Below are 14406 nucleotides of genomic sequence, written 5' to 3'. Positions count from 1 at the left end.
AGGTGATAGTACACTACAAGCTTCCATCCAGACAAGGTCTCTTTCAGGGAAGGCCTTACATATTTCAGCAAGAGAATGCTAAACCACATACTGCATCCATCACAACAGAAGAAGATGCTGAACCGACCGCCTGCAGTCCAGATTTTCCACCAATAGAAAACATTTGGCACATTATGAAACAAAGCATTTCGGAAAGACTATGCAGGACTGTGGAGCAGCTTAGAATCCTCCATCAGACAAGGATGGGACAACATTTCTCTCCCAGAACTCCAGCAATTGGTCTCCTCGCTTGTTTACAGACTGTTGTAAAAAGAAGAGGGGATGCAACTTTATTAATATGTGTTGCTGCCATCAATTTTAATTTCTTTTTAAATTAAATGGCAGAATGTCTCACTTCCAAAACTGATGATCTATGTTCTATTGTGAATAAAATATGGTCAGATGAAATTTACCAATCATTGCAATTTTTTCCTTTACGTTTATTTACATTTTACATAATGTCCCAACTTTTTGGAATTGGGGTTGTAGTAAAATATTGTAGATCACTACATTACATAAGTGAAAGCTCCTTCACTTGCAAGCCAGAGGTGGCCTAACAGGATTCTATATAGTCTCCATGCCCACCTGTATTAGATCTTGTACCCAAGCTAAAGGTGGTACAACAGGGTACTAGAGCCTCCATGCCACCCGTATCACCTCTCGTATCTAAGCTAGAGGTGGTACAACAGGGTACTAGAGCTTCTATGCCACCCGTATCACATCTTGTATACAAGCTAGAGGTGGTACAGCAGGGACTAGAGTCTCCATGTCTGCCTGTATCACATCTTACATCCAAGCTAGAGGTGGTACAGCAGGGACTAGAGCCTCCATACTCGCCTGTATCACATCTTGTATCCAAACTAGTAGCGGTACAACAGGGTACTGGAACCTCCCTACAAAGACTCAGTTCTCCACAATAAATGACCCTTTTGCTTTGATATTGTAATCACTTACTTATATCAACCTTAGACTCACACAGAGAAAGTTTCTTTCCGTCTGACAACTTCTAGGGGAGGGATGGTTTTTGGCGTTCAGTGTATACTATATTATGAAATTATTCAGCTTGCAATCTGGTTCCTAAAAATTAAATGGAGATTAAAGGTGAATATTCACTTTGAATAGCAATCGCATATTATAATACTATTGTTGGAAACACTCCAGTGATAGCAGGAAGACCAATTTTACATTTTTAGTGTAAATCTGCTTTAAAGTAACAGTTAAGGTTACATTCAGGGAGCGGCGTGGTTTCCTATATATAGAATGGTTTGTCAGCGGGATCATCTCCTGTGATCCTACTGACAAAGCTTTCAGCAGACATATCTATCTTTCATGCAGCTCTGCATATACATTAATATGTATGTATATGCATTGGGAAGGAAATTATTCTGTAACCGTACATGTAGGTGATGTGTCTGCATAAACTTTAAGGGGATTGTTGATAATGAAGTCAAGGGTCAACTTGCTGTGCATTTGGAAAATCAGAGCCATAGTACAGAACTCCTAAAAATATAGCGTATCTTATGTGGAAAGTCTAGGCCATTCAGTGCTAAAGAATTCTTTAATAGGTTTTTGTGTCACGATAAAGGAATTACTTGTGAATATCTCAAAGCAATGTAGTACGGATGGAAAATAATGAGCAGTGGCATCAGCACTCCACTGTTTTACATAGTAAGGAGAGAGGAAATTGTCTGGAAATTTTGCAATGTTAAGTACCTGTGAATCTCACCATTTAGATGTGTAGAGAACCATTGGATGAAAGCAGAATGCATTATATTCGTGGGTGATGCTAAGGTGACATTTGCACTTTTCCCATACAGGCTGAGGTCTGCGCTGGAACAGTGGCTGAAGTCATACAGTCCGTTGTGAATGGAGCAGATGGATGTGTTTTCTGCTTTGGTCATTCCAAGCTTGGTTAGTACCAAACAATCTGCTTACAAAAATGTTAATAAGCATACAGTGGTCCGATGATATTGGTATTGCAATCCTATATTGTCCACATCTGTAATAAAGGTTCTCTGATTTCGGCTCTATCTGAGATACCAGCCACAAGGGAGAAAGGAAGTGACTGGAGAAAAGAAACAGAGAGATACTGGTTGCACCCAATATAGTAAGCAGGTGCCTTTTGAGACCTTGGCCCAACTCCTCCCCCCCCCCTCTTTTTGTGGGACTCCCCGTCCCTTCTGCCTTTCATTTGCCCTTCCCTTTCCACTTCCTCTCCTTGGTTACTTTACTGTATAATTACCCTTTCTACGTGACGGTCTTTTTCCTCTCTTTATAGGCTCAGGTTGCTTGATTAGTGGTGTCCTCTGACAACTTCATCTCTTTTTTCGGAGATTTTTAGTTATATTGCAAATCTAAACCCAATTGGCCTAGCGTCAGACTGTAGATGCTACACCTAGACAATTGTACCTTCCCTTATTCTCAATCAGAGGAGGTCACGAATTGCATTTATTATTTACTACCAGTTTTATACCATTAATCTGTTATGTGTGCTGTCCCCGTAGTGGGATTCTTGCTGTAGAAAAAAATGAAAAAGCTTTGAATAAAAAATTTCTAAAAAAAATCAGGTTGTGTGGTTTGCAAACACACACATTTCTAAATACCCTTTTAGGGAATTCAGGGCTAGTAGCGGATAATCCCTTTATGGCCCTCTTAGCCAGCATATATTGCTGTCGAAGACCCAGTAAGCTTTTGTATTACATAGGCATTCCATTGATTTTATATACAAACCGTGTAATGCTTCCTTTCCACTGTGATGGTTCTTCAGTGCCCTACAGATTGCAGCAGATCACTGGGGATAGAGACAACCTGTGATCAGCTTATTGTTAGGAAACCCTTTTAATAAAAACAGGTAGTTCAAAGTGTAAAACACCTTTAAATTGAGGATCTATAGAGAAAGAGCCAATGATTTAAAGCAGTTGTCCAGGGTTAGAAAAACATGGCTGCTTTCTTGCATACACAGCTCCACCTTTGTCCGTAGGGTTGTGTGTGGTATTGCAGCTCAGGTCCATTAAAGTAATTGAGAACTGAACAACAACTCCAGACCCAACCTATGGACAAGGGTGGTGCTGTGTTTGGAAGAAAGCAGCCATGTTTTTTTAACCCTGGACAACCCCGTTAACAACTTTTTGCTGTAGAGGAAAAGGTTTTCAAACTAGGGTGATTGTATCAGATCTTCATATTATTTACAGGCTATATTGATGTAGTTGAAGGCTCAATATGACATTAATTAAAAAAATAATGGGCTAGAGAATTGGGTATGCAAAAAAAGGTTTTCACAGGCTACCCCCGTCACACTGAACTCAGGGCTTATGGATGATGCTCAACAGGACTTTGAAGAGAACTCATCACTTCCTTTTCTATAACACAAGCATAGAGAAGAAGACAGGTCTTTGAAATACTGGAAAGAGTTTCTGTGTAGGGGCTTGCAATAGTCTCGAGGGGAGAACTGCACAGCTCTACTAGATATGTGTGGCTTTTTAGCCAATCACATGATTCATAAGCAAATCAAACCTTTAGCTTGCCCAAAGAACATGTCCGTTCTCGTAGATGACAAAGTGGTCCTCCATTGATTGATGTTGCTAGGCATTTATTGTTGAATTTGACCTCTATTGCAGAATAAATGCGTAGATCAAAAACTATAATATTTGCTTTTCCCTTTGTGATACGTGTGTGTATGACAGGAAAATCCTATACTATGATCGGCAAGGATGACTCCATGCAGAATCTCGGCATTATCCCTTGTGCTATTTCTTGGCTCTTTAAGTTGATCAATGAACGTAAGGAAAAGACAGGAGCTCGGTTCTCAGTTAGAGTGTCAGCGGTGGAAGTGTGGGGGAAGGAAGAAAACCTGAGAGACCTGTTATCAGAAGTGGCTACGGGCAGTCTTCAGGATGGTCAGTCTCCTGGAGTCTACCTGTGTGAGGATCCAATATGCGGTATGCAGGTAAATAGGAAATTTTCTCCAGAACAAAGCCAAACTCATAGTGGCCCTTTATGGTGAAAATCGTGTAATTTTTCATATATTGTGAAATTTTTCTAAACGACCAGCTCTTTGAGAAGACTACCCCATTGCCCAGACCAGATTTTCAGTGTCAGATGCTCAATTTCGCCCTGTTTTTTCAAACTGGCCCTCATCATTGAGTAAGCGCCATTTTAGACCTGACAACTTCTTCTTTCAACCAGCGAATAATGTCCGAGTCAGGCAGCCTGTTTTTACAGGCAGATACATCATCGGCTAGTTCAAATGAGAAAGCGTTCATAGATTCATAGAATGGTAGAGTTGGAAGGGACCTCCATGGTCATCTGGTTCCACCCCCTGCTCAGTGCAGGATTCACTAAATCATCCCAGACAGATATTTGTCCAGCCTTTGTTTGAACACTTCCATTGAAGGAGAACTCACCACCTCCTGTGGTAACCTGTTCCACTCATTGATCACCCTCACTGTCAGAAAGTTTTTTCTAATATCTAATTTGTGTCTCCTCCCTTTCAGTTTCACCCCATTGCTTCTTGTCTTTCTTTGTGCAAATTAGAATAGGGCTGATCCCTCTGCAGTGTGACAGCCCTTCAGTCTCTCACATTCACTGTATAAGTGACTGAAAAGGACTAAATGAGCGCTGTTTAAACCAAACGATAAGTGAACAAGCCAATAATGGTTTTTATGCCTACAGAAAATAAACGATTAACAAAAGGCGAGCAATTTATCGTTCGATCATTGGCTGCGTTTACACTGCAAGATTATCGATAATTTTCGCTTGTTTGAACGATATTTTGAATTTTATAAATTTTCCGTCTTAAACCACTATCCTAGAAGTCCTATTTTCAAAATAATTTTGGGTGGTCATCTCAAAAAGGTTTCACTGTACAGAGATAAGCTGCAGTGCATGAGAGTTTGCTTTTAACCATATCTGATCCATGGCAGTCCCTGGATGCAGAAAGTAGTAATAGTGGCACCCAATTGTAATAGCAGCCCTAAGTGGTAATAGTGCCCCCAATAGTAATAGCAACTCCCAGTAGTAATAGTGGCCCCCATTACCTGTGGTGCGGCAGCAACTCCATTAAAAATTACTTTACCTTCCCTATGTAGCTGCGGAAGGTAAAGTCTGTGGTAACACAGACACCGGGAGGAAGTGTCAGAGGTCAGAGCCTGTGATACTCAGTATCACCCGGACCGCAGCTACACAGGGAAGGTAATATTTTATTGGTGGGGTTGCGGGTTTAAATGATGAGTTACAGTGCTTTTGTGCTGTAACTGATCGTTATGGAAGCAATCAGAGGGGTCTGGCAATGTCAGACCCTTATGACATTGGACTAAAAGACGTGCACACTTTTTAGCAACATTTGTTTCTTGCTTAATAGTGTATAGTTCGAAAAATACGGTAGTCGTAAGTTCATAGCTGATCAGTCTCACAGATTTTCTGCCCACACCATGGCCTCCACTATTCTGAAACATTGTGATATAGCAGACATAACTTTAGTATGGCTCACACAGTGTTTCCTATTTGTCCAGTTGCAGAACCAGAGTGAATTGCGTGCACCAACAGCTGAGAAGGCTGCCTTTTTCTTGGATGCTGCTATTGCTTCACGCAAGTGTAGCCAGCGGGACTGTGATGAAGATGACCACAGGAACTCTCACATGCTCTTTACTCTGCACATTTATCAATATCGGATGGAGAAGAGTGGGAAAGGAGGCAGTAAGTATGAATGCAGTGCAAAAAAGTTAAAATATCTAAATCTCCCTGTTCTGCAAAAAGCACTGTTCACGTTTATATCTTTGTATGCAATGTTTGTAAGGACGTACACAGGAGGGTAGCGTCATACTATCGGAATTGCAGATATAGCAGTGAATGTGAAACTGGAGTAAGCAAAGTGCTACAAAGTAAAAAGAAAAGGTTTAGTCATTCAGTGGCTCAAAGGGGTTAGCCACCAAAAGCATTTACTACCTATCCACAGTGTACCGTATGTAAAAAAAAAAAAAAGATTTACTGTTGTGTGCCTGACCACTGAGACACCCAGGGATCATGAGAATGGCACATCCCTCAAGTCCCCAAGGAGAATAGACTGGTGATGTGCATGCATGACCACACTCCATTCACTTCTGTGGTCCCCTGCCCCTCCCTATGGCGCCCCACCCCATTTGCCTTCTAATAATTGATCTGCACATGAAATTCCCTATTGCCTGTGTTCCCCATGCCTTGCTCCTCACCCCCCCAACCCATCTGTGTCAAACCCAATGTACCTCACATTGTAATTGTTGTATTGTTTTGCATTTATCCATGCCTGAAAGCGCTGCAGAATAAGTTGGTGCTATACAAATAAAGATTATTATTATTATATAGTGTGAGCAATGCACTTGGCTATCTCCCGGAGTCCCATAGAAGTAAATGGAGAGTAGGTCATGCATGCACACCATTGCTCCATCTCCTGGGGAACTTGGAGGTATGCCGTTCTTGTGATCCCTGGGGACCCAAGTAGTCGAACCCCCAACAATCAACAAGTTATCATATATCCTGTGGATAGGTGATAAATGTTTTTCCTTTAGGCCACTTTTATGCTTTTTATACTTGTTTATTATGTCATCAATTTTGAAAGAGACCAATAGATAGTATAAAAAATATGCAGTCTAGAATTGGACCATATATGACTTTATTGAACAGGGAATGATCTGATACTCACCATCATAGGAAAAGGGAGGAGCAGAAACCCCCTAGGGCAGCTGTCCCATCTACACTGCATTGCCAGGAGTATGATCATACAGTAGATGTTAGTGAGACCTCTTACTGCTTACAGTCATCTGAACAACTTTAACAGTTGCCATTAATATCTATATCTCCAAACATATTAACTAACATGATTTTATAGATACATTTTTTAACATACTGCATCATAGTTATTATAAAAAAGAGAACCGAATATACTATAATAGATATTCAGAGAATGGTCAGTGAAATTCAACAGGACATAAATTCGGCATATATTAGGAGCCCTGCACATGAGCCCGAGCTTGATCAAAAGTGACAAGACGTAACCAAAGACTAGGAGATTTGAACAAAAGCAATTTTAACTGAAGGGAGCAGTAAGAGTTCACGCTCAGCTCTATGTTGGATGGATTTATTTTCCAGTTGATTGATGACAACCAAGTACAAGAAGAAAACAGAAGAATTGTTCGTTTCCATCTAACTCTCGACTGACAAAGTCTTGTACTCTAGACCCTATTTGATAGAAGAAAGCCGATGAATGATGGATCTTACAGTCTAGCACAAATAAAGAGTTTTATGAAAAGTGGGAAAGTGAAGCGAGAATTTTACATAACTGCATGAATAGCAATATGACATACACTACCGGTCAAAAGTTTTAGAACATCTCAATTTTTCCAGTTATTTTTGACATTAACACAGTTTAAGTTCAGCAAATAATGTGAAATGGTTCAAAAGGAAGTTAAAAATATTAGGGAATTTTAACCTAAAATGCAACAATAGTCTGTATTTATGATTTTAACCAAAGGGTTTTTTATAAATAAATAAATCTTGGTATTTGTATAGCGCCAACTTATTCCGCAGCGCTTTCAGGTAATTTTTATTTACCCCCCACCAAGCTGGGTACTCATTTTACCGACCTCGAAGGATGGAAAGGCTGAGTCAACCTTGAGCCGGCTACCTGAACCATGTGGGGATTTAACTTGCAACCTTCAGGTCGTGAGCGAGAGCTTACACTCTGTGCCACACGAGGGAACACATGAAGGACAGCTGCTCTGCAGCACAGAAAGCAAATTATAGTTTGAAATTAGATGCAAATTATTCCTATAAGTGTCTCAGTTTTTGTAGATTACTTTCAGACCCTCTGCTTCTATATAACCAGTGTTGTAATGCTGTGTGTTCCAACACCCTCTAAAGCAAGATTTGGACAGTTATACTCTTCAGGACAGAGCACATTGCTATCATAATGGCAAGAAAAAGGCAATTAACCAAAGAAGATAGACAGGCAATTATAACGCATAGAAGTATAGAAATTGCCAAGAAAGCCAAGAAGGCAGTCATTGCAGTTTCCTATACCATCAAAAGGCACTTGCAAACTGGAGGAAACTCTGACAGGAAGATATCTGGCAAACCAAAGGCCGCTACAAAATCAGATGGAAAGTTTTTGGGAGTCGACAGTTTGCGTGATCGGCGCCTCGCAGAACAAACTCTTCAAGCACAGCTTGATGCAGCAAAAAATAGGCAAGTTTCCATTTCAACTGTGAAAAGAAGACTTCCATCTGCAGGTCTGACAGGTAGAGTATCAGTAAGAAAGCTGCTGCGAAGATTGGAAAATAAAAACAAAGGCTTGCCTGAGCCAAACAGCACATCCAGTGGACTACTGAAGAGTGGAAGATGGTCTTATGGACTGATGAATCTAAATTTGACATCTCTAGTAAATTACTTAGGGTTTTTGTATGCTGGAGGAAGCATGATAGTCTGGGGCTATTTTGCTGGGTCCAAAATTGGCAAGGTGACTGGCACACTGAACACAGCAGTTTGATAAACCATGCGATACCGTCTGGTGTACGCCTTGTTGGTCAGGGGTTTATATTATAGCAAGACAGTGGTCCAGAACATACTTCTAGGTTATGTCAGAACTACTTAAGAAGGCAAGAAGCTGGTAGGCTTAAAATATTAAATATCCTGCACAGTCTCCAGGCTTAAACCCTGTTGAGCTTGGTTGGGGTTAACTGAACAGAAGGGTGAAAGCAAAGCAACCTACAAGTGCAGCACATTTGTGGGAACATCGGCAACGATGTTGGGAAGAAATTTCTGCACAATGTTTGTATTCACTCGTAGAAAGAAAGCCTCAATGCTACTTTGAAGAGTCAAAAAGCTAGTTTTTATTTGGTGAAACAAAGTTAAACCATTATTTTTCTTCAGCTTAACTTGTTTGCTTGTTCTGTGCTTTCATTTCAAAGTACATTTTAGACATTAAACAGTGTAAATATCAAAAGCTGGAAAAATTAAGACCTTCTAAACTTTTGACCGGTAGCCCTTTTTTCTGTGTTAGGGATATGGTAAAAGATGTGGCATTTTCTTTTATGTATCCTCCATGTATCTGTGTTAATTTAAACATATTTCTGCTCATTTGCATATTGCATTGTTAAGCGCCAATTCAAAACGTCAGGGTAAAATTAGATTTGGTGCACTTTTTAATGCCCAAAATAAGCTGAATCAACTTGGCATTTTGTGAATGTGTGGCTGTGCAGCTGTGAATATTGTATCTAGATTTGCCCTTATCACGTAGGGAACAGTGGAACAATGTACTCCAGCTACATAATGTTCTTAGTTTTGTGGCTAAAGGCAGATGGCAACATAGCAAGGGAAACCAATGTACAATCAGATGATTAACGGAATAGTTTGAAAGATGCTATTTAGCAATTTATTTAAATAGTGCCCGTCCATTTTCATTAGTTTTATTTCCCTCTATCTATACTGTATTCAATAGTTCAGATCATTGAGCACAAGTAACAAAGGAGCTGTCTTCTTTATAACCTATGTCCTTATACTGTGAGATCTTGTGATTGGAAGTAAATGATCAAAGGGACACACATTTGTTTTAAATGTATTTTTATAAACTCATGCAAAACTTTTGATACATCTGGTACATGACAACTGGGACAGTTTCCAGGACACTCTTATCCCAGTTTACCAATTATAAAAGATTAAAGAGGTTATCCGGGACCCCGCCATTCAGCTGTCTGTCCTCTTCATTGTTTATCAGGCACCGCTTCATACTTTTAGTAGTGCCTGTGTCTGATATTACAGTCCAGTAGAGCTCCATCCATCCCCACACCAGGACTGAGATACAATACCAGGCAGAACTGCTTTTAAAAGTATGAAGCTGTGCCTGGCAAAAATTGAAGAGGATGCCATTACCCCCTCAGGCAGCTAATTGGTAGGCATGCCGATAGGTCAGACCACCCCTAAGGAGAAGCCATCAGTTTTAAAATCCCAGTCAACTTTTAATACTTTTGCCTCATAGTGTTTAATGCTGTGAGTGTAGAAATTGTAACAAGACTTCATGGTAATATATTGGCGGACGCTCTAACTCTTGAAGGTTAACCTGCTTTCCTTTCTCTTTGCAGTGTCGGGAGGTCGCAGTCGATTGCATCTTATTGATTTGGGAAGCTGCGTAAAAGTGCAGAGTAAAAATAGAGATAGCAGCTCGGGCTTTTGTCTCTCTTTGTCCGCACTTGGCAATGTCATTCTTGCTCTGGTCAATGGCAGCAAGCACATCCCATACAAGTAAGCTACATGAAATGACGTTCAATGTTAGAAAAGTGTAATATTATCCATTTAATTGTAGGAGGGCTGAAGCATGTGATTGATTTACAGCAATATGTCAGTGATTCTTAAAGGGAATGCGTCAGCTTGAATATGCCGTGTGTAGTATGTTATAGAGCTGGAGGAGCTGAGCAGATCAGTATATAATTTTATGGGGAAAGATTCAGTAGAACTTGTATTCATTTAAATCTCTGCTCGTTCTGAGCTTAGAAGTCCAGTGGGTGGAGCCATTAGTGATTGACGGCTATTTCTGTATTCACAGTCATACACAGCTGTCAATCACTGATAGCTCCGCCCACTGGACGGCTAAGCTCAGAATGAGCAGATATTTTCATGAATAATATACAAGTTCTACTGAATCTTTTCCCACAAAACTATATACAATCTGCTCAGCTCCTCCTGCTCTACAACATCATGTCTGCAGAATAGACTACATTTTCAATGTTAAAGATTCCCTTTAAGTAGCATTTAACCCTTAATGCTGAGGACGCCAAGAGCATTGAAGCTCCTTCTCTTTCTGCAATCAGTGGGGGTCCTATTGGCTGCATATATTTGCTAAATAAATTTGTTGTGTACCGTCCGTTATAGGAGAAGAAAAGTAGCCAGTATTTTGTCCAGTATGAAATGTCCCTTAAGGGGAAAATGCACACGGACTGATAAAAGCTGCGCAACTCGCATCAGACATCCCATCCGCATGCTGTCCAGTTTGCAGGAAGCCACACATTGACATGCTATTTTTGTACTAGAATCGGAGAATACGACATGCTGTGATTTATTTAATTTTTTAACCTGTTCTATGCATACATCCGTTCAAATGAATGGGTCTTCTTTCCGTCTGGACGGAAAAAAATCGTTCTTGTGTTTGTACCCTAAGGCCTCATGTCCATGGCAACATAACATTACATAGTTAAATACCTGCGGATGTCATTTTCCCCTGAGGCGCGGATTGCGTGTGCGGGAAATCACCCGCAGCATGCTCCATTTTAGTGCGGGTCTCCCGCGGGGATGGCTCCGACAGGCTTCTGTTGAAGCCAATGGAAGCCGTCGGGATCCGCAGCACACCCACAGCTGAATTTCTGCTCTCTGTCGCGGGAGACCAGGAGTTTAAAAAAAAAATAGAGTGCACGGCGCATGCGTGCGGCACGCTGCCGGCGTGCCGAGCACATCCGCCGGGACGAAGAAAGAAGATCCGTCCGCGACGGAGGGAAGATCCGCTGAGTCCGGACAGGGAAGTAATTATTTTTGGCCTCATGTCCGCGGGAAAGGAGGGACCCGCTGCGGGATTCTGCATGGAGAATCCACGGCCAGCCTTATTTTTCCCGTGGACATTAGGCCTAAGCGTGGCATGTATTCTCCTGACTGCGCACTTTTCCTTCTTAATAAATCTATGCACAATAAAATCGCCTGATTTAGCGACTTGTGTAATCAACGCTCTGTATGTTTTGACATTTCTGTTCTTGCTCTCCGGATACATTTTGAGTGCACTCATGCATAATCTATACCCGTGTGTTTTTTACGGCGTCTCCGCTAATACCATGATCTGTACAAAATCCAATTTTGTTAGTCTTTTTTTTTTCTAAACACGCATCGCCTTTTATCTTGTTAGAAAAGAAATAAAAACAAACAGCTTCATTTGTCGCCACTGACAGCTCCGTGAATGCAGGCGGAGCGCCTTCTGAAAAATTAGAAAAAATTCACACAGGGAGAATATAAAAAGTCCTCATTTTTCTTCATCAGTGTCACGCTGTGAGAGGCTGCAGGAAACTTGGAATTCATTAGTACGCACTCACAGCGCTCTGATTAGTCGCTGCTATGTAAACACAGTGCCGAGACTACCAGCTTTTATTCTATGCAGCTTTCTATTCTGTTTCGCAGCACATTGCTCCAGTAATCCTGCTCAAGAAGCAAAAAAAGAAAAAAAAACAAGCCTCATAACTTTCAAGTCAGCAGTACAGGTGTAGCAAACCTTATCTTGACAATGCCGCGCACAAATCTCGTAAGAGCATGAACCCCTTTCTTTTGAATGGGGTCATGCACATGATTTTTTTTTTCTCCCCATCGCACAGCTTTGATGCAGGAAACAAATCACAGCATGTTCTATTTTGCCACATGCTTTCGGGTCGCCCATGGTTTTCAATGGGGCCGGTGGCAGCATCGCGCAACGTGGTAGGTGCACGCGATGCAATGCGAGGTTTGCCCATTGAAAATAATGGAAACACTCTGCAATCCTCCTCCAGGGCTGTCAGCTGCGCCAGAGTATCGCTACTTCTCCGAAGTGACGCAAGGCGTTTTGTTATAAAACACCTTGCATCCGTGGGGAAATCGCATGTTGGCGAGCGTGATATTGGGCCATGATTCTCAGCCCGTTATTGCACTTGCCTGTACGATGCTGCCGCCGGCTCCATTGAAAACTCATGGGATGTTGCGAGATTTAGAAATCGTTGCCTGCCCTATCTTTCTGCGATTTTTTTTCTTTTTTTTTTTTATGTCCCTCACGTTTCTCTATGGAGTCTTTGATTTATCGCAGAACTTACAATTTTTGTGTGATGCAGTTTTAACATTGGAAACTCCTTTTGTCATGTATTGCGCAAAAAAAGCGTAAACAGCAGCGATGCGCAATGTTTTTCCAAAGAAAAGCATCATTGACGCTCAGACGTAGCATGGGCAAATGTACGATTTTGCTGCGATTTTCTCACACCAATATCGCGATCGCTTCTGTGAAATTAGCTTTAGGTTGTTTACACATTGTGGGGAAAATCAGGTTTCACTGCAGAATTGACTGACTGCATTGCAATGAATAAATACCGGGGTGAAAATGTACACAATTCCTTCAACACAAGGAGAGCATGCTGTGGCTTCGAGAATCTGCAGAATAAGTCTTCCACTGCAGATTTTTTGTGTTGTAACTGTTTAACTTTGTTAAAACCTCATTCCCTTATATTGTACTAATTGAAGATTGGTACAGCGTATTTTGCGCACAAAACGCGCACGCAGAATACGCTATACCAACATGCTCGTATGAGCTCAGCCTTAGGCTGCCTGTCCATGGACGTTACGTTATCGTACAGCGGAGATCCGCCGCGGGATACCACCGCCCAGGAGCAGGTGCCGGCAAACGGATCTTTGCTGTCAGCCTATCTGACAGATAGACTGACCGCGGAGAATTATAGTAAATTCGCAGCATGCTGCGAATTGCTGCCCACAAGCGGAGAGTCGCTATGATTCTCCGCTCGGGGACAGGAAAGAAGCGCTGTCCATAGCAACGCTATGGGGAGCTTTCACTGCGTTCCCCGCGGCTGGTTTATCGCTGCGGGGAACGCAATTCAAACCCGCCCATGGACAGGCAGCCTTAGGCTGGGCTCACACGAGCTGATTCGTATGGCAGATTCTGCGAGCGGAAGAAAAATCATAACTCGCCTTATTTTGTTGTGACATCCGTGCAGACGGCCTCCATTGATATCAATGGAGGTGTTCAACCCACAGCCCATACACAATTCACATTGTATATGGGCTGCAGATACCCATGTCCTCGCTAAGTGACGATGCCGGAAATACAAAAAAAGTACTGCGCATGCCCTCCTGTGAGTCTCCGCTGTCATCTGCAGTTCAGTTAAGCGAGGAACGCGGGGTCACCGGCTGGGCTCACAGCCGGATTCTGCTGCAGGCTACCTGCATGCGGAATCCAACCCGCTCGTGTCAGTCCGGCCTTAGTCCTAGCAAATGAAATGGAAAAGAAACTGAGTGTTTAAAGGCATAACAAGACTTGAAACTACTAAATATCACCCAATAGGTCAGTATTTTCCACATTCACACTTTGCAGATGCTACCCTGGTTCCACATAATATTCCTTAAACGCGCATAAACGGATCAGTGCGGGCCAGTTTAATATGCAATGCTCTGTAAGGGCTTATCTGACAAATAGTTAGGGATGGTTTTCTAATGTCAATATATAAACATGAATTATCTGCAAATTATTTAGTCCGTCTCCCCTCATATTTCTCAAATATGACTTGATTAGCGCTAAATGAGGCTTTAGAAGCAATTTTGCATACAAATGAG

At 41.7% G+C, this 14406-nt stretch overlaps 1 protein-coding gene across 2 annotated transcripts in view; it reads left to right on the top strand.

The window, feature by feature from the left end:
• Positions 1–14406, top strand: part of KIF26B (kinesin family member 26B) — a 326887-nt gene that overhangs the window by 267373 nt on the left and 45108 nt on the right. For both annotated transcript variants that reach the window (XM_066596111.1, XM_066596112.1), the window contains 4 exons: positions 1857–1950; positions 3723–3985; positions 5550–5733; positions 10149–10308. In XM_066596111.1, the coding sequence (XP_066452208.1) occupies positions 1857–1950; positions 3723–3985; positions 5550–5733; positions 10149–10308 (701 nt within the window). The remainder of the gene's footprint in view (positions 1–1856; positions 1951–3722; positions 3986–5549; positions 5734–10148; positions 10309–14406) is intronic.

This window comes from Eleutherodactylus coqui, chromosome 3 (assembly GCF_035609145.1).
Source record: "Eleutherodactylus coqui strain aEleCoq1 chromosome 3, aEleCoq1.hap1, whole genome shotgun sequence".
Taxonomy (NCBI): domain Eukaryota; kingdom Metazoa; phylum Chordata; class Amphibia; order Anura; family Eleutherodactylidae; genus Eleutherodactylus; species Eleutherodactylus coqui.
The sequence above is the reverse complement of the archived record's forward strand: the minus strand, read 5'-3'. Positions and strand labels throughout refer to the sequence as shown.